The sequence below is a fragment of the Natator depressus genome, chromosome 1, assembly GCF_965152275.1.
Source record: "Natator depressus isolate rNatDep1 chromosome 1, rNatDep2.hap1, whole genome shotgun sequence".
Lineage (NCBI taxonomy): Eukaryota > Metazoa > Chordata > Testudines > Cheloniidae > Natator > Natator depressus.
Window position 1 is genome coordinate 9,430,811 of NC_134234.1, and position 24,423 is coordinate 9,455,233.

The 24,423-nt window shown below is 53.1% G+C and overlaps 1 protein-coding gene across 4 annotated transcripts in view; it reads left to right on the top strand.

Moving 5' to 3' along the window:
* ARAP1 (ArfGAP with RhoGAP domain, ankyrin repeat and PH domain 1) overlaps positions 1 to 24,423 on the top strand; it is a 223,884-nt gene that overhangs the window by 93,501 nt on the left and 105,960 nt on the right. For 3 of the 4 annotated variants that reach the window (XM_074954487.1, XM_074954505.1, XM_074954496.1), the window contains one exon: positions 1,819 to 2,625. In XM_074954487.1, coding sequence (XP_074810588.1) covers positions 1,889 to 2,625 — 737 coding nt within the window. In that variant the 5' untranslated portion in view covers positions 1,819 to 1,888. Of the gene's footprint in view, positions 1 to 1,818; positions 2,626 to 10,392; positions 10,520 to 24,423 lie in introns of those variants that run through there. The other variant, XM_074954515.1, reaches the window with a different exon arrangement.

Below are 24,423 nucleotides of genomic sequence, written 5' to 3' on the forward strand. Positions count from 1 at the left end.
GATAATGCTCACCTGACTCTGAAGGGGTGGGGGGAAAAGCCAGGAGGGAAACAGGGATAAAAGGGAGAGATGTTTGCCATGCTCTTCCTCTCTCTTCCACCTCCATCTACACGCTCAACCACCAAGCCACTGAAGCGCTGATCAAAGGGGAGAGCCTGGCTGAAGAGCAACCAGGCAGCCTGTGATGAGAAGCATCTCAGTTTGCAAGGGCATTGAAAGTGTTAAGATCAGCTTAGATCAGCTTAGAATGCATTTTGCTTTTATTTCATTTGACCAAATCTGACTTGTTGTGCTTAGATTTTAAATGATTATAAGTCAATCTGTTTGTTTATTCTACCTGAAGCAGTGCGTTTGGTTTGAAAAGCATGTCAGAGACTCCCCTTGGGATAACAAGCCTGATACGTATCAATTTCTTTGTTAAATTGACAAACTTATATAAGCTTGCCGCATCCAGCGGGCATAACCGGACACTGCAAAACGGAGGTTCCTAAGGTTGTGTCTGGGACTGGAGATATTGGCTAGTGTCATTCGCTTGCACAATCCAAGCAGCTTCTGGCCAAAAGTGCTCACTCGTGTGCTGGGAGCAGTTTACATGCCAGAGGCTGGGCGTGACCAGCCCAGGAGTGGGGGTTCTCACAGCAGAGCAGGGCAAGGCTGGCTCCCAGAGTTGAGGATTGGAGTGACCTAGCAGATCACACCGGTCCACATAACACCAGGGGAACGTGTCAGAGCGTTTTCACTACAGTGTTGCTTCTGACGCTGTAACAGCTCTGTGGTCAGCCAAGGTTTTGACATTGCGAGCAAGGAGCCAGAGTTAAAGGAGAGTCTCTCAGTCGGAGAAGCGTTGGGCCTCGTGAGGACACTGGCTTGACTTTCTGGGAGTCAGCGGCGCTCGCAACATTGCACCAGTTCCTGCTCTGTTGGTTTCCATCCAGCCACCACTCTGCTGCTGCTGAATGGGATGTCCCCTTGTCCCCATGTACGCAGGGCGGTTGATGTCTGTTGTGTTTGTGCCGGTCCCCAATGTGCCATATTCACCCTCTCCTGCCTCTTTCGCGTGTGCTCCTGATAGGAATATTAGGAGTTAGAGATGGAAGAGCCAGACTGGGGCAGGTGGCCCAGCCAGCGTAGGAGTGTTCCTTGCGGTCTCTCCCCAACTGCATCACCAGCCCAGCTTTTAATATCCGTATATCTCCCGCCACTTCCCTTTGAAGAGACTATTTCAGTCGAACACACTTGGCTCTCAGGGGTGCTTTTTGCTGATACTTAGTCCAAGGTGGGAGCTTCCTCGTTTCCCGATCTACTCTGTGGGTTCGTAGGTGACGTTCATGTTGGCTTGGGTTTTCTGGGGAAATTAATCGGCGTTGGATGTGGTTGACTTTGGGGCAAACCGCTAGATTTGTTTGGCTGTCTGAAGTGAGGCTCCTAAAGCTGCACGTAGGGACCCAAACGAGTGGCTTAATTTTCTCAGAGGTGCTGACAGTCCACTGCTCCTGTTGACTTCTGTAGCATTCACGGGGGCTAAAGTGCTTGGATGCTGTGCTGATGAGGGCAATATAAAAACCTGGATAGAATAGAACAGCCTGGTCTGAAAATCAGCCCACTTTGATCTAGACAGTATCATGAAAATATTGGTCTTAGCGTCTCCGGGGCTCAGTTTTCCCCTCTGTAAAATGGGGTAACAATCTCATGGGATTTCAGTGGGATGCTTTGTGGAACAGCCAAAGGAAGAGTGGCAGGACTGGATCTCTGTCCCCTCCCTGTTTGATGCTCTGATGCCTGCACATTCTAACGAGCTCTTTGTTTGTTTCCTTCTAGGCGCGGACGCCATTTTGAAGCTCACCACGTGGTGGAGAAATGAACTGAGGTGGAGCTCCCCCGTCCCACGATGGAGGAAGGGGCGTCCTTGCTTGTGGCTGAATGGCTCAGAGCCCTTCACCTGGACCAGTACCTGGAGAGCTTTGAGAAGAACGACCTCTGGAAGGTGTCGGACTGCCGGAACCTGACGGATGAGGCCCTGACTCAGATCGGGATCTTGCTGCCAGGCCATCGCAAGCGCATCCTCTTTGGCCTCCAGAAGGCCTTCATGGAGGCTCCACCAGGCATGGAGGGGCCTGTGGTGGCAGCGAGGAGGCCAGTTCCCATGAAACGCAACATTTTCCGGGTCAGCGCAGATGCCGTGACCGCCCGGGCAGAGCCGGAGCTCAAAGGTGACTCGCCCATGCCAGCCAGCAGAAAGTCTCCTCTTCTCACGGAGATGGGGAACCCTGCCGGCCTCAGCCAGGTGCCCCCACCCATCCCCCCGAGACTGGGGTGTCGCCCTCCCATCAAGTTCTCCTCAGCATCGCCTCCTGTCTCTGCTGAACTGTCCCCCGCTGTCCCCTGTCGCTCCGAACTGCCCTCCTTCGCTGACTTTGCCCCTCCGGTGCCTGCTCCTCTGCCAGCCAGAGACAAGCTCTCTCTGGGGCTAGCGGTCCCTGAAGGGAAGGGGAAACCACCGCTGCCCCCTTTGCCAGTGAAACGCCACCAGCTGGAGACCAAGCCCCACTCCCTCAAGGTGCCCCCCCTGCCAAGCCGACCACCCTTGCTGCCGCCAAGGGCTTTGTCCCAGAGGACGGCCACCAGGTAAGGCTAATGGGGGAACTGGAAGTCCAGTGACTGTGGAATCGGATGCAGGCCAGGGGTGGGATAGGTGCCTTCATTGAGAGCCACTTCACCCGGCTCTCCTCAGGTCTCCTGAGCTAAGCCAGGTTAGGCTGGGTCCGTGCTTGGGTGAGGGACCTCCGAGGAAGCCCAGGGGTGCTGGAACCGATGCTGACCCCGTGCGGAGCTCAGTGCGCTTCTCACCAGTCTGTTGGACGAGCTGTGAATCCCAGGCCTGGGTCACCGGGGGCAGCCGTGGGCATGAAGTCCAGGAAGGGTCTGAGGAAGATCCTGAGCTACGTAGATGTGTCTGCGCTTCCCAGACCCGTTTTCATGTAGACGGCACTTAGAGCCATCGACCCAAATCTTTGTGTGTCCCCTGGAAAATGACCATAGTGCTCATACTGGATGTCACTCAGCTCAGCGACCTTCTCCACCTTGTGGCTCTGGCCAAGGGACTCCCGTCTGGAAGGATGGGCAGGACGCTGGGCGCCCCGAAACAGACAGTGGAGGGGAGAGGGAGCTCAATCGCTGGGTGTAGACAGAAAGGGGGGTTTCCTGGGACAGGGCTGGGATGGGGGCTTTCTTTCCATAACTGCAGCCCGAAGCCTTTGCCTAGCGGTGGTCACTGATGTCCCCACGGGGAGCCCATGGAGGCCCCCAGATCGGCGTGAGTTACTGCTGGGCGTCCTGCTGGCATTTGCCTCATCACACAGCACTGGTCAGCTGTGGCGCTCTGAGCTGGTGCTGGGGAATGTCACTCTGTAGCAGGCTACCGACTACAGAGAAGAGACTTGGATCCCCTGAGGGGAAGGGGCGTGTGTGTTGAGTATCAGAGAAATCACTGATCTCCCTCAGGAGTGGCTCTGTCCATTTTGCTGAACACTGGCAGCTGAGCAAAAATAAACCAACCACATCCGGCCAATCAGCAAAGCAAAATAATAATAATAAAAAAAAAAACAGCCGGCCAATCAGAGTGGCCAGTTACTTTTGCTCCAATCAGAATGGAGAAAAAAAAATTAAAAAGCCAAGTGGCACAGCAGTGTGGCAGCACCCTTGGAAGTTGGGCCCAGGATGACTGCCCTGCTCGCCCGCCTGCCCGTCCGCAGCTGGCCCTGGTTTCTCGTATGGATGGGTGGCACTGGGTGGTGTTGATTTCGCTTCCCACTAACAGGGTGCGTTTTCTTCTCTCTATAAGCGTTAAACTTTTATAGGTCTAGTGGTTAGAGCAGGAGACTAGGACTTCTCTGGGTTTGGTGCCCAGGTCTGCACCTGACTCAGCTGTGGGTACTTGGGCAAGGGCCACGTTTTGCAGAAGCGGTCACAGATTTTTGTGTGCCCAGCTTCGGGGACCTCCCCCATGCCTGCTGTTCAGAGGTCCAAGTGGCCAGCCCCGCTGCCAATCAGGCCCCAGGGGGTCCCAACTTGGGCACCCCAAATTAGAGGCCACTCTTGAAAGTTTGGGCAATAATTTTTGTGTCCAAATTCCTCACCTCCACACTGGGGATAATAATCCTTCCCCACCACCCGGAGGGAATGCCAAGGACGTGGCTTAGTATTATTTATTTGTATCATCCTCATACTTGCAGCCCCAGTCACGGCCCAGGACCCAGTTGTGCTTGGCGCTGCATAAACACAGAACAAACACATGTTAGCTTCCCCAGAGAGCTTCCAAGCAAAGTACAAGACCAGAGACAACAGACGGGTGCACAAGGAGACAGTGCTGGTCAGCATGACAGGCTGTGGTCTCCGTGCACACAGATGTGAGGCGCTATGTAAATCTCAAAGCATGGTCATTGGTAGTGGTTTAGTAGACAGAGACGTGGCCTAGTGATCTGTACACAGGACCTGAGAGGAGGGACTCCGGAGGTATAATCTTTCTAGAAACATGTACAGCTCCTATGACAGGAGCATCTGAGGCTGTTCTGACACTGGCTCCCGACTCCCTAGCGGAGGAGGACTGTGCAGTCCTTTGAACATGAACCAGCACTGAACATTGTCTTGTTACAGTGACTGTTCCCAGGTTTGCTCCTTCCGGGGAGATTTCCTGGGGTTTTCAGGAAGTGGCTCACGGGGGAAGAGATGTTGCAGCCATGGCTGCTGCCCTGGGATAGAGTGATTGTCTCTGCCTAGCTCAGTCGTATGCGTCTGACATGATACAGGCATAAAGGTCTTGTCTGTTTTATTTGGTGTAATGCTGCTCTCTAGTGCTGAATTCGTGCAACTGACACCTCCGATCTGGGGCATGAAAATGACACGCTAGAACAGTTGAAAGAAAAGGAGGACTTGTGGCACCTTAGAGACTAACCAATTTATTTGAGCATAAACTTTCGTGAGCTACAGCTCACTTCATCGGGTGCTGTAGCTCACGAAAGCTTATGCTCAAATAAATTGGTTAGTCTCTAAGGTGCCACAAGTACTCCTTTTCTTTTTCCGAATACAGACTAACGCGGCTGTTACTCTAGAACAGTTGAGTGTTCTGCAAACATTTTTGGAGGATAGTTTTATATCTTGTAGAGAATTGAAAGTAAATGCAAAGGGGAACTGCCAGCAAAATCAAGCTGATCCTTCCAGCAAGAGGAGCTGTCTGTACCCACTGACCTGCCTGAGAGGCGCTCAACTTTTCCCTATAAGTCAGCCGCAGAGAGGCATTCCGTATCTATCTAGGTAGCTGTATGGTCCACATCACCATAGCATGCGAGCGCTGAACAATCAGTCATTGTTAGATTTTACTCTCACAATACCCTGGTGAAGTACTGCCTCTGTGGGGAATTGAGGCACAGGGCAGATTAAGTGATTTGCCTGAAGTCTCTCTCTCTCACACACACACACACGCTTAGCACCAGTTCTTTGGTATCATTGATCCATGTTTTACTCTTACTTCTAGTGTAAACGTAAGGGAGTCCTGAAAATTTTGGACTTCAAATAAGAGGGCATCAACCCGAAAACGCTGAGAAGCACTGCTCTGGATCATGGTTCCTCACCATCAGCTCGTGTCTCAGTGCCTCTGTGAAATTAGCCATAAACAATGGTGAAACTGGCTGTGATCCCACTGACACAAACGCGCAAAGCAGCTCCCAGAGCACCGATAGTGACAAGCACATAGGATGTGTAAGATTCCCTCCTTCACTGTGAAATGTCACAGTGTGTACTTACTGAGCAAGGGTCTCTGGTCTGTGTTATGCAGAGAAACTGTTCTTAAAAAGTTAATATATTAGTAGGAAACAAAAAAAAATTGTCAACTAAAACCCGACAGAGCAGAGAGGTTTGTGGGGCAACACCTGGGGGGTTGAGAAGGCAAGGAGAAAATGATTGAGAACCTTCAGGACGGCCCTGTCGTGACTGTGCGAATGGTGACGGTGAGCAAAGAATTAAACAAGATATGTTAATAATTCTTATGTGTATAGTCCTTGTTCGGTTCCGTCTGTCTAGCTACCTTCACGCACACCCGCCTGCCTATCTGTCACTGTAATATCGGAGTGCCTGCCATATCAATAGAGACGTCCTTGGCGGACTCTGTGAAGTCTCTGGCTCTTCTCTCTGTTCGGGGTCAAGACTCTGGCTGGGGTTTTTGTTTTGATTTTTTTCATATGCTGCATGGGTGTGAGGCAGGATTTCTTCTGTATCTATCTTGCAGGTTCCTCTTAGTTCTTCTTCGAGTGCTTGTTCATGGCCATTCCAATCAGGTGTGTGCACGCCGCATGCATAGCAGGAAGATTTTTCCCCTAGCAGCATCCGGAGGGTCGGCCTGGGCGCCCCTCTGGAGTTGTGCCTTCATGGCGCCCAATATAGGGCCCTGCCGACCCGCCATCCCCTTGGTTCCTTTTTACCTCCTGTGACGGCTAGCTGGAACGTCCCTCGCTCTTGCTTCTGCAAGCGCCTTTAGCAGTGTGCTGTTGTATTTTGTATATAGTTCATAGTTTTTGTCTTAAGTTCATAGTAGTAGTAGGCTAAGTTTTTACTGTGGGGGTTACTCCCCCCCGGCCCCCTACCTCCGGGGCATGCCTCTGCTGCTGGGGTTCAAACCATGTGAAGTCTGCGGAAAGTTGATGCCAAAAAGTGACCCGCACACTTCTAGTTTGTAGTGCCTTGGTGAGAGTCACAAGGACAAGTGCCGCGTTTGTAAAGGGTTTTGGCTAAGGACCCGTAAGGATCGCTTGCAGAGACTCAGGCTTATCCTCATGGAGGCAGCCCTCGGCCTGCAATCCGACCCCGGGCCGGCGGAGGCCGTGCTGAGTCCCTCCTCGTCCGTGTGCAGTGCACCGACGCTGACGGCGCGCAAGGCGGCTCCTATAACGGAGACTAAGGACTCCCGGCACCGACATGGCACCGAACATAAGACTTCTGGTAGGTGCCGATCTGTATCCCCGGTGCCCCAGAAGAAAAAGAGCCCAGAGAGGGGGCGCTCTCCCCCTCCTGTGCCTCAAGAGACAGCGGCAGCCTCCTTCGGGCCCGGCAGCTCCCAGCGGCTCGTCAACTCCTGCCCCGCAAGGGGTCCAGTCGAGTCTGGTCCACCACTGTTCTACGGACCATCACGGCCGGGGCATTCAACTCCCCTCCACTCCGGAGACATGTGAGGCGGTGCAGGACCGTAGTCACCTGATGGCTCTGCCTTCTCCAAGGAGGGACGAGGCACCGGAGATAGCCAGGCTGCCTAGTCCATCTAGGGGCAAGCCAGCGATGATGTCACGCTGCTCCCCATCTCTGGCACCGGCCACCCACGTGGGGGAACCGCATCAGTCCCCAGAGGCTCGGCACTGCTCTTCGGCACCACTGAGTACCGCTCCTCCGTGGTCTTCTTTTTCAGAGTCTGAGGTGGAGTCCTGTCGTTTGGATAGGTCCAGCAGCAGGAGGTCTAGATCTAGGCGACACCGCCAGCCTCCTCCGGTGCTGTGGCCACCTCAATGGCAACCACCAGCTCAACAAATAGACCCTGTTCGCCACGTAACGTAACAGGAAGTGTCAGCAGTTCTGCTCCTTCCTGAGTCACAGCCCGGGCTCCACTGCGGACGCGTTCCTCCTCCCAGGGGGAGGGCGTTTCCGAAACGCATTCCTGCCCGTCCCTTTCGTTCACAAGGTGCTCCTCAAGATCCACAGGGACCAAGCTCTGTGATATGGATAGCTCCAGCCTGGCCCTTCCAGCACTGGTACACATCACTCCTGGAAATGTCCGTAGAAACCCCGGTCACCCTGCTACTCTTCCCAGACCTAATAACCCAGGAACATGGCCACCTCCAACATCCGAATCTCGAGTCGCTCCTCCTCGCGGCATTGAAGCTCCATGGCTGAACCCAGTGGAGCTCTCTTGCTCTGATCAAGTCAGACAAGTTCTTGTCGGCAGCAGGAAACCCTCTACGAGAGCTACCTGTCTTGCCAAGTGTAAGAAATTTTCAGTCTGGTCGGCTCAGCATCACTCATTCCTGACGCTCGCCTCTGTGCCACGAATACTGTACTATCTTCTCCACTAAATAATGGAAAAGGGCCCATATTTGGCAGGCTCCAGCATACAGGAGAAGGCGGTTATCCAAGGGAACATGAATAGTTCAGGGTTTCAGTAAAGGGAATTTCACTGGCAAATGCTGAGCACTGAGTTGGGAGAGATCTAAATTCAGGTCTTGTTCGGGGGGGTTTCTCTGGAGAGCACAGGTTCTTCTATAAACAGAGTAAACCCAACAGCGACAGCAGCAACATGATGATGAAAAGCCTGATCCTGCGAGGTGCTGGGGCCCTGCTGAAGTCCGTGGCCATTGAGGGTGCTCAGCATCTCACAGGATGAGGCCCCAGGATAGCTTTAACAGTTAGGTAGGGCTTTTTCTCTGAGGTGCTTCGCAAACATCAATTAATTCTCATCATGCCCCAGGAGGCGGGTATGCCACGTCTGTGTGTTTTGGGGACTGTTTTCCCCCCTTTGTTGCATTTGCAAATAGCATGCGTATGTGTGATATTGAATGCACACAGGCACTGAGACAGAACTGGCCATAGCTTAGACATCTAAGGGCTCAGTCCTCACTCCAGTGACTACACATGCTTCCAAAACTGATGTAATACAGCAGTGACCAAGCCCCTGGATACATCTCCAAGTAATGGGAGGGTCCGGAAGCCTCTGGGCCCTGATCTTCCTGCAGGGGCTGAGTGCATTTTGGTGATCTGGGTGTTACTTTTCCCAGTTACCCTATTTCCTTTTTCAGAGTAGCAGCCGTGTTAGTCTGTATCTGCAAAAAGAAAAGGAGGACTTCTGGCACCTTAGAGACTAACCAATTTATTTGAGCCTAGGCTTTCGTGAGCTACAGCTCACGTCTCACAAAAGCTTATGCTCAAATAAATTTGTTCGTCTCTAAGGTGCCATAAGTCCTCCTTTTCTTTTTGCCTATTTCCTATTGTAGCCAGTGATATTAATGTGATTCACATGCTCCGAACCATCATCCCAGCCCTATGCCCCAAACACACAGAGAGTCAGGGGGCTCGAGTCTCTTCTGCCCTTGCCCCGTTCGTTGTTGTGCAAGTTGGACCGAGCTTGATCCTTTTTTGCAGAGGTGTAAATGACTGCCCAGGATAGCAAGGGAGTGGAGAGTCTGACATCCCAGTAGATGGTGCTGTTCCCTTGATGTCACTAACGAGGTGATGCCCCAGAATGGTGGTGTGCAGCTGGAGGGTCCATCTCTTGGAGGAGAGGTGGAATCGAAGGGCTGGCTCACATGTGGTTATTAAAGAGCTGTGGAACACTGAACGGCAGCAAGGAACTCCATCGTAGTGGCCTGCAAAAATCCCTAATCGGGTAGCTACATTCTGCCTACATCAGCTCCCCCTGTGGCTGCGATGGACAAGCTATTTTTCTTCACTTCCTGTCCTAAACCGTTTGTAGTGGGCTTGTGTGGTACCAAATAAAGGGCATGAAAATTCCACCCAGCCCCTCGTCTGTAGGACACGTTCTCTGGGCGGCAATGGACCCAAATGATTGAATTCTGCAGAATCTACGGTTTTGTTTATGACCAAAAAGGAAGTTTCGAACCCTCAGGCTCGCGGGGACAGCTAAGGACTGTTCTAAATAGGAATGGTTGCGCTCTTGTCTTTCAGCATCTGCCGGCAAACCACTCCGCTGCTGTTCATAGATATCCCAAGCTATGAATGAAACTAACCAGCCTCTCCCTGCTGCTTTTCACCCACAGCAGTGAAAGTAGCAGGAATCATGCCGGTCTTATAGCATCCCAGGCAGGGCGGGAGGACAACCCCTGTCCTTTGAGTTATCCACAAGAAGCGAATCTGGGGGATATAGTTACTCCGTTAATCACTACCTCTGGATTTCCCGGTGCCCCTTGTATCTGTCCTTCAGCTTGGCCTGGGACTGGCTGTGTTCGTGTGTCATTGTACAGTGCTGAATAAATAAATACCGATAAGATAGATGGCCCTTTAAATTCAGGGAGTGAGGGGGGAGCTAGTAATATAAATCTTGGTCTGTTGTGCTTCTTGGCAGCCATGGTAACCTCCCTTTATGCTGTGTGGTTGGTGGTGAGCAGCCGGCAGCGCAAGGTCTGGGAGGTGTCACTTTTTGGGGGTGAGAGGAGGAAGTATTAGCCCCAGTGAATTCTGGGTGGCGTTTTTTTTTCTTCTTGCTTTGGTGGGCCTGCTCTTTCAGGAAGTATTGTGCAGCTCAGAGAGAAGGTCAGCCCAGAGAAAGAGAGCGAGGCTGTGGGGTGTGTGTATATGTGCCGGAGGACTTTCTGGGCAGCCAGTGCCTTGTGTGAAGTTTGCAGAGGGAGCGCGAGAGGGGGCAGGTTTCTTGCAGAGTCTCCAGATGGAAGTATAAAAGCGCATTGTGCTGTGTTTTCCCAGCTGTATCCCAGAGACAGGGATGAGAATCTCACCGCTGCCTTCCCAGGTGAGGACTCAGGTTTGAATTTTGGATGATAAAATGCAGGGTTTGTAAAATTAGCAGCTGAGAGACCGGCTGGTGGGGGTGGGGGAGGTGCATTCTGCGTTTCAACAAGCTTTCTTTCCATTTCCTTATCCACACAGTAATTTCTCTCTCTCTTTCTGTCTCACTTTCTCATCATCTTTCTGCCAGTGGGTTGTTTTGCTGATCTTATCTACAGCTATTTTAAATCCTTAGTGGATGAATAATAGCAAAAGGGTTGGGGAAAAGTATCTGTGGAAGCATTAAACTGCATAAGAACCTCCAAAGAACCGTACTCGGTCAGACCAGTGGTCCATCTAGCCCAGTATCCTGTCTCTGACGGTGGGCCGTGCTAGATGCTTCAGAGGGAATGAACAGAACAGGGCAATTTTCGAGTGATCCATCTCCTGTCGTTCAGTCCCATCTTCTGGCATGCAGAGCCCGGGGTTGCGTCCCTGACCATCTTAGCTAATAGTCATTGATGGACCAATCCTCTATGAATTTATCTAATTCCATTTTGAACCCACTTATGTTTTTGGTGATGATACTACATTCTACTACAATGTACTGGTTAGAATTTGACCCCAACAACGTCACTTTGAAGCAACTGGTCACTATCAGAGACAGGAGACTGGGCTAGAGAGACCACGGGTCTGGTCCTGTAAGGCTGCTGCCTCCTGGGGAAATGATAGATTACTGATTGCTTTTAGGTCGCTCTGAGATCAGGCATGTTCATTCCTCGTTGAGGTTGTGTCCATATGCTAGACACCATGGTGTCCTTGCTCATGGCTGGGGACAGAAAGAGTGGAATTGCTAGGCAGAACTCCTCTGGGTATGACTTACCATCCTCTAAAGGAATTGGGTAACTTCAGAGGATCCCATCTGTGGAAAGGAATTGATTAAATTCCACAAGTCATTGGTTTCCATGTGTCTCGCCACCCAAATCACCTTAGACAGCAACAGGGCCTGGTTCTGAGCTGCCATTCGGATCTGTCACTGGCCAGAGAGACCCTCGGCAGGGGGACAGCACCCATCCCATTGCTCTGGGCTTCCTTTGCTGCAGCTGTATGGTTGTTTTAAGACAGAAGTTCTCAAACTGTCAGACAGGACCCCAAAGTGGCTTAGACTTACTGGGGCCTGGGGCTGAAGCCCGAGTCCCACTGCCCAGGGCCGAAGCCAAGCCCGAGGGCTTCAGCCCTGAGTGGTGGGGCTCGGGTTACAGGCCCCTTGCCTGGGGCTGAAGCCCTTGCACTTTGGCCCCCCTGCCCGGAGCGGTGGGGCTCGGGCTTTGGCCCTCCTGTGGTCGTGTAGTAATTTTTGTTGTCAGAAGGGGGTCGCGGTGCCGGGAAGTGTGAGAACCTGTTTTAAGAACATGCACAGTGTTTCTGGGTTCTTTCCAAGCTGCCCGGTCAATCTCCTCATGCCATTATCTTCTCCCCTAGCGCAGCGGGAGGCCCGGGGCTGTAAGAAGAGGGTTAACAGGATTCTTGCTCTGAGCAGGGAGGCAGATGTGCGAGAACAAAGGGAGCCCTGTTCTGGGCTGCAGAGCCAGCCAGGCCATGTCTGGGGCCTTTCTGCGTTGGTGCTCTCTCTGCTGCGTTGCCATCGCGCTGCGTTGCTTTCCCGTCCTTGGCTCGATCTGCTTCTTGCAGCCTCTGCTGGAGGTGAGCTGACCTGTGACGTTCTCGGTGGTTTCATCTGGTGGCAAAAAAGGGGGAAGAGGACAAGCATCTGTTCTCCAGGAATTTGCTCAGTTTAAATGACTGCAGCTGCTGATACTGGCTGGTAACATGTGCCAGTGGCGATGGCCGCTCCTGGGCGCTGCGATGGTGAGTGCGTCGGAAATGCTGGTAGATGGGATGATCGCAAAGGGCCAAACCTCCAGCCTATGCTGAGGGCAGTCTGCTGGGTGGCTCTGTGTCTGCTCCTACCTTGCCATCTGTGCAGGGAGCCCCAAAGAGCTGTGCTCTGCCGCCCTGACTGGGTGAATTCCTCTACACTTCCCCATGCCCAGTTCCCCCACGCCACAGCGGCTGTGTCTGTCTCCAACAGGCTAAATGTGCATTCCATTGTCAAACTGAATGTGGGAAGGCAGCCAGCAGCTACTTCCCTTTATCAGCCCCGTCCTGAGCACAAGACCCTGTGCGTCTCCCCAGAATCAGCTGAGATCACCAACAGCCCAGGCCCGCGGCTGCCAGAATGCTCTAGGCCTTGGTGGTGCCAGGAAACACACAACCATTGCCCCAGGGCTCGGCAGAGGACAGGTTTTCAGTCCTCCCGGCGACAGCGATGGGCTGCCTAGACTTGTCCCTAACAGGGTGGTATTGACCAGCAGGAAGCCGGCTTGTTGTCCTGGATTTGCGTCTGATGATCAATGGAGGGATTTTAATGGTAGCGTGGACAGACACCTGTACATTAAAAATGCAGTAGCCCAGCTGTAGAGTAATGGCCCAGTCCTGGGCCGGGTTCTGATCTCACACCAGCGGGAAACAGGAGTATGTGAGATCAGAATCAGGCCCATTATGTGTTTAGAGCAAGGACTCCTGGGACCTATTCCCAGCTGTATTGCAGACTGATTCAGACCTCAGGCCAGTCGCTTAACCCTTTGTCGCCCTCTTTCCCCCATCTGTAAAATGGGCTTGCTGTTACCTCACCTTAGTATAGTATCTCCTCACTTAACGTCGTCCCGGTTAACGTTGTTTCTCTGTTACATTGCTGATCAATTAGGGACCATGCTCGTTTAAAGTTGTGCAATGCTCCCTTCTAACGTTTGGCAGCCGCCTGCTTTGTCCACTGCTTGCAGGAAGAGCAGCCCGTTGGAGCGAGCTGGTGGGGCTTGGTACCAGGGTGGGCCGGCAGCCCCCTTATCAGCTCCCCCCTCCCCTAAGTTCCCTGGGCGGCAGCCGCCCAGCTGTCTACCAATTGCCAGCAGCTCATCTGTCCCGCCCCACACTGCCATGGAGCTGCTCCCCGAGCCTCCTGCTTGTTGTGCAGAGGCGGGGGAGGGGAGTGCTAATGTCAGGGTGTCCCCTCCGCCCCCGCTCCTTTACCCCATCTCCACAGAGCAGGGTGGATGACAGGGCTCAGGACGGAGGGAGCTTGCAGCCAGCCGCTGCTGTATCAACTTGCTGATCTACTTAAAAAGACAGGTTTCAGAGTAGCAGCCGTGTTACTCTGTATTCGCAAAAAGAAAGGGAGTGCAAGTGGATGAAGTGAGCTGTAGCTCTCGAAAGCTTATGCTCAAATAAATTTGTTAATCTCTAAGGTGCCACAAGTCCTCCTTTTTAAAAAAAGACAATGTATTTAGAGTGGGGTCAGTGTACTTAAAGGGGCAATGGGTAACACACACACACACACACACACACACACACACACACACACACACACACACACACACACACACACACACACACACACACACACACACACACACACACACAGTGTCTCTCTCTGCCATGCAGTCGCTCCTCCCTCCATTCCTGCTGCGTTGTAGAGCGTGAGGCAACATTAACAACGTGTTAACCCTTGAGGGCTCAGCCGAGGGCTAGTTCATCATTTAGCAGCAAGGCATTCCCTGGGAAATATCCCACCCTCTGACTCCACCACCTCTACCAAGCTTCACCATCATCATCGCTGTGTACAGTAATAAATTGTTTGTTTAAAACTTACACTGTGTGTGTGTGTGTGTATAAAATATAGTCTTTTGTCTGGTGAAAAAAATTTCCCTGGAACCTCATCCCCCCGTGTACATTAATTCTTATGGGGAAATTGGATTCGCTTAACATCGTTTTGCTTAAAGTAGCATTTTTCGGGAGCACAACATTAAGCGAGGAGTTACTGTGTAGCGCCTTTGCGGTTAGGAATGAATTAACATCTCGAGAGGCAGGTGATTATTATTACGCCCTTTGTACAGCTGGGGAAGCAGAGAGGAGAGGACTTGCCCAAGATCAGATGGGGAGCTTGAGAAAGAGCCACAGACAGGACATAGGTTTCTCAGCCCACTGCAGCCAGTGTCTTTCTAATGTTTCTGATGGGAGGGAGAAGGTGGTTGTAGGAGACTTAATGAATCTGATGTTTGTGAAGTGCCTTGGAAGGAAGATGCTGTAGAAACGCAAAGGGGCATTTATTATTAATAGGCGCTGGGCAGGGGCTGAGCTCCCATAGGGCCGGCTGCCTTGGACCCTGCCTCATTGTGTGTCTCTGGTCTCCTGGGGCTACATGCAGGGATGGCGATTTGTATGGGCCCCTGGTGCCCGGGCTCCAGCAAATTCAGGGCCCCAGGTGCCCAGTTCCACTAATGTTAAGGGCCGGGTCTCTCCGCTGGCCCCGCCTGCTGCCCCCATGTATCTCCCCCGAGCGTCCCCTGGCCCCTCGTGCCTCCCCTGAGCGTCCTTACCTCACCTGCGCCCTGGCAGTGGGCGGCTGCTCTGTGCTGCACTCCCTCGCCGGTTGCTGCTGGCTAAGGGAGTGGTGCCGGTGGCAGGCTGACTGCTGAGCCGGCGGAGGGAGGAGGGGAGGAAGCGTAGTGGCACGACAGCCCCCCCCCCCCCCCCCCGGCAGGCGACTCTGAGGGGGCTTATCCTGTCTGGACCTCCTGAGCAGCAGCCTGGGGCTTGGGTGAGTGTCATACCAGGGGGGAGAGGGAGGAGAGTGGGGGCTCCTCCCCTGGAGCTCACTGCTGCCAGCGGGGAGAGGGCTATGGGGAGTCCTCCCCTCTAGCCCCAGCCCCGGGGCTGCCTGCCGCCTGCACCCCCAGCCAGAGCCCTCACCCTGCCCCCACCCCAACCCTCTGCCCCAGCCCTGAGCCTGCACTGTGAACCCCTTATCCCCAGCCCCATTCTTTGCTTAGGAGTTGTCATTTCTTTCCTTTGTTCTTTATATGTGGTTCTTAGGGGTGCATTGCTGTGGGTGCTAGACTGACTGACTTGCAGGCTTTGTCTGCACAGGGTTATTTTACACCAACATAGCTGCATTTGTGCAAGCTCCTAGTGTAGACAATCCATGCTCAGTTAACCATGACTTGTGCTGGTATAGTTTATCTCAGTGTGAAACCCCAGTGTGGACAAGCCCTTAATAAGGTGACCACTCCACTTTATCTAAAAAATTAGTTTTATAAAAACAAACCCTTAAGACCCACAGAAAAATGTTCCCTCTGTTATTCTTTTAAATTCGATTGAAAACACTGGTTTTACAGGAAGGACACATTTCCATCAAGTGTTCGCAACCTGAATGTTACAGCACTGAGAACTTGGAAGCACCTTAATGGATTTTCATTGTCCAGGATAAGAGATGCGCAGACTGTGAGAGAGTCATAAATAGGTACAGAAACACCTGTTTACAATATCTGGCTTTCAGCCTGGCCATGTCCCCAATAACAGAGTTTCTCCTTTACCTCCCTGTGCAAATTAATGAAGATTTACCCTTTTAGATTCCTTTCATCTTGGTTATGAGGCTGAAATATTTGTATAATAGTTAAAAACACAAATCCAGTTAAATTAGCATACATCCCCAGTCGTAATGCTCTGCACAGCCATGTCAGTAATCCAGTTCTGCCTGTTCTCCAGCCTGGTAGAGGAAAGGAATGTCTTAACCCTCATCCCCAGCCCCAACCCAGAGCCCACACCCCCAGCCAGAGCCCTCACCCCCCCGCACCTCACCCTCTGCCCCAGCCCTGAGTCCCCTCCTGCACTGTGAACTCCTCATCCCCGGCCCCATCCCACAGCCTGAGCCCCTCCCACACCCCAAACCCCTCATCCCCAGCCCCCCAGAGCCCTCATCTCCCCACACCCCAACCCACTGCCCCAACCCTGAGTCCCCTCCTGCACTGTGAACCCCTCATCCCCAGCCCCACCCTGCAGCCCTCACCCCTGCACTCCAACCCTCTGCCTCCTCCCACACTCCAAACCCCTCAGCCCCACCCCATTAATTTTGTGTAATAATAATCAACAATGGAGAAATTCTTAATTACCCAGAGAAAAAGAACAAAAGGGTAATTGATCAAGTGACGGCCTGAGTTCGACACCCAGCTTGCAAACTGAAGTTATACAAAAGAAAGATGTGCAAATCTAAAAGATAAGAAAAGGAGTTTTCATCTGTCTTGGCTATCAAGATTTACGAGATTGGAGTACAATAGCGAATTAGACAGAGCTTTTTGCTTTAGTGGATTATTGATCCAAGAGTGCTGGGTTGTTTCCGTATTCAAAAGAGTATTAATAAAGTTGATATTCTTAGTTAAATAATTTTTTTCTTACAATACTGATATTGTGCAATATAGGGAAACTGTTAAACGCGTACTGTTTCCAGTCCATTTTTACATTATTTTAAAAAATATATATTGGCTTACAAGGAAGGTGGGGGGTGCAGAGGGAGGCGGGAGGGGGGGCTTGGACCCGTTCTGGGCACCACCAAAAATTATACTCATGCTTCCATTCTCCTGTCTAACCCCCACCTCTCCGATAGGAGCAGCTTTCCTGTCTCTGTGAAGCAGAAAGTGTCTGGTCTATGGGGTTTTTTGGCTGCAGCATCACCATTAAAACAGCCTCCTGAAGGTCTCGTGAGCTGGCTGCCTGATGGTTTTTTTCACCTTTGCGGTGAGGGTGGGCCAATAGATCTTGTGTCTGGGCTTGTAAATGTTCATGATGATTTGGCAGGGCTGCGTACAAGGGTAGCTGTGGGGTGATGGTCTCTCTTGGTGCCCCCCCAAGAAATTCACTCTGTTTACCCGTAAGAAGATTTGTTTTCCAGCTTGTCAGTGTCTCAGAATCCTGCCTCCTGGGCTCTCAAGCTGGGTAATTCCTGTCTCCTGCCTCACAACCAGGAATAGACATCCCATGTTTGGGATTTCACCGCTGCCGACCCAGGAAGAATAGAATCCCGTTTGCTCTCTCGTGTCTCTGCCGGCTCTCCAGAGTGAAGGGGACCGGCCACTCAGTTGTGCCAGTGTAGCCGGCAGACGCGAGTCGGGGGGCTCAGAGGGGACCGATGTAAGAAGGGGCCGTTTCCACAGTCACATCTCTGACAATACCCACACTTTCTAGGCCTGCACTGGTGGTTGCAAATGCTTTGTCCCTGCTCTGTGGTCCCTTGAGAGGAAGTCCATGTGGCTCGCTCCCCAGAGTCCATTGCCCCGCAGGCTGCAGCTGACGAGCTGCAGTCCCTGCTCTGTGTTAGCAGGAGCCAGACTTCTTCACAGTGATTCTGATTGATTTATTGCTTTCCCGCTCTACAAACCCAGCCAGTGGAAAGGAGATGGTGCTAAGGGTGGTCCGGATCCTGAGCGACTCAGCGTTTGCTCAGTCCTTCCTCGGCCCCAGCTCCCACTTCGCTGACGTAAGGTCGGGGTAAAGAGGCTCTAGCCCTGGAAGAAGAGATGACCCTTGGACGGTGTCCCACGTGTTTGGGCTGTTTTGGATCAAAGGCGAGGAGCCCCTCCCGGAGAAGGCCCGGTCCACGGCCTCCTCTTTGTAAGCCAAGGAGGATCCGGCTAGAGCAGCGTGGCTGGGCCTGGGGGAAGGAGGTCTCTAAGGAGGCAGGTCCCAGGCCCTTGAGAGTGGGACAAGGACATCCCTGGTGTACATACTTCGGTTGAAGTCAGCTGAGTTACACCAGAGCTGGATTTGGCCTCCTGCCTCTGGGTCAGAGAGCACTGTGCACTGCCTCTCGAATTCACCCCCATCAGTGGTGTTGCACCCACTTGTAGCAGGGATGGATTTGGCCCTGGCACCATTTGTTTAGGGCTTGATCCCTGGGTCACCTGGTGCCTTGCTCGCCAATAGCCCCTCTGGACTCAGTGGGACAACTGGTGGACAGGGTGCTGCGGGGGAGGGGGCGGGGTGGAAAGGGGCAAAGCCCCATCCCCTGCTCCTAGCACAGTTGGTAAAATGGGGGCCCGGGCTGGTGGGGCTGCTGCTCCTCCCTTAGAGGCAGCGCCGTGCCCAGCCGGCAGGTCTCCTGCCCCTGCCCATGGAGCAGTGGTTCTCAATCAGGGGTTCTGGGCGCCCGGGGGGCCATGAGCAGGTTTCAGGGGGTCTGCCAAGCAGGGCCAGGGTTAGACTCACTGGGGCCCCGGGCAGAAAGGCGAAGCCCCACACAACGGGGCTGAACCCCAGGGCCCTGAGCCCCGCCACCTGGGGCTGAAGCCAAAGCCTGAGCAATGTAGCTCTGCGGCGGCCCCTGTGGTGTGGGGCCCCAGGCAATTGCCCTGCTTGCTACCCCCTAATGCCGTGGTTCTCAAACTTTTGTACCGGTGACCCCTTTCACATAGCAAGCCTCTGAGTGCAATCTCCGGCCCCCTTATAAATCAGAAACGCTTTTTTTGTGTTTAATGCCATTATAAATGCTGGAGGCAAAGTGGGGTTTGGGGTGGAGGCTGACAGCTCACAACCCCCGATGTGATAACCTCGTGACCCCCCGAGGGGTCCCAACCCCCCAGTTTGAGAACCCCTGCTCTAACGCCAGCCCTGAGAAAACCAGCTGTTGGGGGCAGGGGGGCCGTGGAGATTTTATTGCATGTCCGGGGGCCTCAGAAAGAAAAAGTTTGGGAACCCCTGCCCTCGAGGACAGCAGCAGTGGAGGAGCTCAGGCTCCTACTGCTGCCGGCTGGCAGGGGCGTGCTGCCTCTGTGGGGCTCCCCACATGCTGCCTGTAGGGGAGGGGGGTTGCCGTGGAGCTGGCTCTGGGGGTGCCGTGGGGGAGGGGGGTTGCCGTGGAGCTGGCTCTGGGGGTGCCTGTAGGGGAGGGAGGTTGCCGTGGAGCTGGCTCTGGGGATGCCTGTAGAGGAGGGGTGTTGCCGTGGAGCTGGCTCTGGGGCTGCCGTGGGGGAGGGGGGTTGCCGTGGAGCTGGCTCTGGGGGTGCCGTGGGGGAGGGGGGTTGCCGTGGAGCTGGCTCTGGGGGTGCCTGTAGGGGAGGGGGGTTGCCGTGGAGCTGGCTCTGGGGATGCCTGTAGAGGAGGGGTGTTGCCGTGGAGCTGGCTCTGGGGCTGCTGTGGGGGAGGGGGTTGCCGTGGAGCTGGCTCTGGGGGTGCCGTGGGGGAGGGGGGTTGCCGTGGAGCTGGCTCTGGGGGTGCCGTGGGGGAGGGGGGTTGCCGTGGAGCTGGCTCTGGGGATGCCTGTAGGGGAGGGGGGTTGCCGTGGGGCTGGCTCTGGGGCTGCTGGTTCTGAGGAGGAGGCACCATGGTGGTGCCCTGGGGAATGGTGTTGCCACTGCCAGGTGTTTTTTACTGTGTTCCCTGTGCAGGCCCCACCCAGGAGCCTGATCTGCCCCCTCCATCTCCTCGTCGTACCCGGTCTGTCTGCTTCTCTTTTTGCAGTGCCTGGGTGCATCGCCCTGCCCCTTCCCTCTTCCCCCTTCCCTCTGTATGCAAGTGTCTGCGCGCCTGGCTGTGTGCTTGTCTGCCCCATTAGCAAGCACTTCCTCTCTGCCCCCCACGTTTGCTGGGCTGAGGCTGGTAGCAGGACCACGCTTCACCTCCTTCGAACCTAACCAGACTTCAACGTCAGCCTGACGAAGCCGAAATGTCGTTGCCCTGATGTCAAAGCGTGATTCTGCAGGACTGACCTTTGCCCTTCTGCTGTGGTTTGCAGACACCCACCTCCCATCTCTGACCCCTTCCTTCCTTCCCTTGGGGCTTGCCGTTGAGCAGCCCACAGAGAAGGTGCTACATCTCATGCTTGTGGTCAGCTACTCCCATCAGCTGCTTGAGGCTGGGAGGCATTCAGCAACAAGGAGACTGCATTTCAACAGCTGCAGGTGTCTTACACTCCCCGTGATGGCTAGCGGTAGAATTCAGGGCCTGGCTGAGGTCCAGCACCTGCACCTCGGAGGGATTCAGGGAGGCTTTTGAGAGAGGTGAGTTAATGACTGGTGCTAATGCTGCTGGTCGTTGGACGTGGACTAAGGTGAGATCCTGGTCAGAGCGAGCCCACGCAGGGGACCTGAGACGCCGCAGGACACAGCTGGCTGACTTGATGGCCTAAGCTGGGCTGGCCGTGCCGCCTCCGCCTGGAGGGAGTATTATGGGTTAGAGGAGGGAAATAATCGATCTGGGAAAAAGCCCACTGGGCTGGGAGGAAGAGTCTATGGGGGAGGGCAGACGCAAATGAGAAGGAAGTGTCCCTTTCCCCTAGGGGAGACCCTGAGGATTTGGTGGTTCTAGGCTCCGGTGATGTAGTATCCTGCTGTTTATGGAGTAGGGAGAAGGTGAGCAGGTGAGCAACGGGCAAGCCGCAGAAGGTTGGGCGGGTTGGTTCAGATAAAGGTTTGGATTCTTCTCCAAGCCACTCTAAGAATCTGGCCCACAGAACAGCACCTTTCATCTGGGAGTGCTTCACTAACCCCATACAGACAGCACCCTGGGAGTCCAGCTGCCTCTAGGGTGGAGGGCAGCAGCTAGCCAGCCCGAGCGCAGTTCAGCAGTAGGAAAAAAGGGATGTTTTGGCCATGAGCAAGACATTAGCCAAGTGCCTGTGATTATGCTGACTTCGGGCGGCTGACCACAGCGGCACAGAGTTACTCTGTTAGCTCCGGTGGAAAAGGCTGGTACGTTCAGTGCTGAAGGCTCAGGACCATGGTGTTTGCATGCATATGTGGCCACAGCTTGTTATGCAAGGATGCTGAGGCCAACCTCCTAGTCTTACGAAAGGTGCTCTGCATGTCCAAGCAGCACAGCCAGAAGCTCAGGTTGGAAAGTCCCCACCTGTGGAAAGCTCCATGGAATTCACTGCAGCCACCTCCCAGAGCCGGAGGGCTGGAATGAGCCAGCCAGCCTCTTCAGCTGGGCTTCCAAGCAGCGAGAGTATTTTAAACCTGATGCTTAACCAACTACGCCATCCCCCTGGCTTGCCCTACTAAACCTTCCTTCCGGGCAGTGACTGCAGGGTTCACAGCAGAACTTGTGATGTTTTTCTCCCTTTGACCTCGATGGCCTTCAGAGAAGCTGTGGCAGAAGAACTAGTCAGCCTGTACTGTGTTTAAAGGGACACTATCACAGAGCATAGACATAGCATCTCAACTGTCTGAGGACTGTTAGTGTCTAGTTAGGAATGCAGCCAGTACAGATAAATGCTTATCATTGATCTGTGATCCCTGCCAGCAGGTGCCGCTATGAAGAGGACAGGCCATTTTAAAAAAGAGTCTGAAAACTTCTTAAAACCACTTTGAATATAATGCTGAATAAAAATGACATTCCCTGCATTGCAATTTACCGATTTCTGGATGAAAAGCCCAGAGTTTGGAATTTCAGCCCTATTAATCTCCTGGCAAAACACCACGGAACCACTTGGCACCAGCCAACTCCACCTCTATTAACAATGACCTGTGGGAAGGAAATTATTTTAATTGGGTGTGTGGCCTTTGATATGGTGCTTTTACCAGGCGTTATGTGAAACTCTAAGTCTAGATCTAGTCTTTTAAGGCAGAAGTTGCCAAATGAAGATTTAAAAACTCATCAACTAAAACACAATGCCTGTCCCCTGCAAACTAAGGCTATGTCTGCAAACAGCCTGCAGAAGCGAGCCTCCCAGCCCCGGCTGTCAAACTCCGGCTTCCGGGGCTTGCAGTGGTGCTCTAAAAATATCTGTACAGACAGTGCCTTGAAGTTGCAGCATTGAAGTGTGGGGTGATCTTTGTGAATCTCACACGAGTGGTCTTGTAATGAAGCAACAGTCACTCATTAGGATAAATTGTTTGCCTGGGGTAAAAACTCCTTCCCAGTCCCAGCCCAGTGATCCACTCCATTCTGCTTGTGGCACTTGATCTTGCTCTTCTTGAAACAAACAGCGGTCTGTCCAGGGACATCAACGTGTGTTGGATTTGGCCCTGGTGGCCAGGGCTGGAGTCCTGGTTCCACTGAAGTCAAACTGAGTTTTGCCATTGATTCAGTGTGCCCAGGCTTTCACCCCAGATTTTCACAAGTGCTCACCACCTATAGTGACACCGATGGGCAGCCTGTCCCCAAATCCCAGGTTCCAGTGTGCCTCCAAAACCCAGTGTGCGTTCAATGTGCTGAGCACTTCTACTAATCTTTGGGGGCTGAGTTCATTAAGAACAGTCTGGCCCAGGGGAGCAACTAACCATGAATATCCTGGTAAGAAATCTTGGGGTTTGCCAGTTGGAAAAGAACAATACCAGGAGGACAATAATAGTATTTGGTTTGAATTTACTAGGAGGGCATTGTGAATGTCCTTACTCGGTTGTCATTCAAGCAATATGCCGAGTGACATTATTTCCAGAGTGAGAATCACATATGAATTGAGTATAAAACTGCAGGCATTTGCCAGTGTTACTGACTTCTCCCAAGGTCAGAGTGTCTGTCCCCACTGGTACACAGAAGCAGAACTTACTTAACTGTGGGAAGAGGAAGGCAAAGATAGAAATGATGATTTCTCCCTAGCCGCGGAGCAAGTGGAAAGTGTGGTGTAAATTCCACACTGGTGGGATCTTGTTTCTCCCCGTGTCAGGGCTTTGTGGAAGTGCATGGATCATAGGTCATTATCTGGACAGGGGGATGGAGGCCTGCAGTTAAAATGACAGCCACCCTCAAGGGAGATAAGGAAATGGAGGAGTTCGTTTCTGACGAAAGATGGACAGAACGAGATAAGCCTGTGGTATCTCAGCTAATGATGACTAAGGGAGAATGCCTCTGTAAATTCAGTTTTATTGGCAGTGTAGTTTGACAAAGTCCATGGCAGCTGGTACGGCTGCACTTCATTGCTTAGACACTGTGGTGAGGCGTCCTCTGGAGACACATGGACAGGGAACAAGTAGGAATAGTAGGAGCAAAGGCAATTCTGTATGAGCCTCAGAATGCTTTGGACCAAGGCCTCCCTTAGGGGAATGGCAGGAATCTCCTGACCTGAACTGGACAAAGGAGCCCTGCTGCAGTAGAAGTTCCCAGAGCCTCCCACTGGAGTCTTTCCACCTTAGCAGTCCTGAGCAGCTTCGCTGCAGTGCAGGGTCATGGCTCTGCAGATGAAGGCTGGGCGCTGTGGGGCGAAGGGGGGACACTGGGCTAGGAGTCAGGAGACCTGGGGTCTATTCTCAGGTCTGCCATTGGCCTGCTGAGTGACCTTGGGCCAGTCATCTCCCTTCCTCGTGCCTCAGTTTCCTCTCCCACCCTTCGTCTTGTCTGTTTAGACTGTGAGCTCTTTGGATCTCTTGCTATGTGCGTGTACCAAGCCCCACACAACGGGGTCCTGATCTCAGTTGGGGTCTCTAGGCGCCACTGTCATGTAACTGAATGTAATAATGCTGCTGCGGTGGGACTGTGTGCAATGCAGAGAGCACTGGACCGATGTGCGCGTGTTGTGTGGACGTACAGGTTGTGGTAGAGAGAGCGAGCCTGGAGCACTGGGCCTGGTGCGAGACCAGAAGCTGTGAACCAAAGTCAGGCCAAGTTTCAAACAGATGCCCACAAGTTCACTGTCTGGTACATGAGCTTGGCAAAGTTGTTGCTAGCGTACTAGGCACTAGATAGTTATCTAAATATATTCCAGTCTAGTCCAAGAGAAGATGGTTTGACAAACAATGAACAGGGATGTTTTGTCCAAGATATCAGGAACAAGGGGAGGTAACAAACAGGTGTCGTGAAATATGTACGGTGGTGCGTAAGTTGTGTATTCTAGCTGTTTGTCTCCGCCTATAAATGTCTCGACTTAACCCTTTGTGTGGCCGAGGGGACAGCAGAGACTCCTGCTGCTGCCTGAGCCACTTCTTGCCAAGGGGCACTCATGTCTTAGCGCATCTGTACCCACAGAGCCAGGGCGCTGGCATCCTAGGGCAATTAACCTGGCTGAGTGCCTTTGTCGTCCTTTATGAGACGCAGCGAGGTCTGCCGAATGAGCTGGCGGCCTTATTTGCTGTTAATAATAATAACGTTGGGGCTCCACGGGCT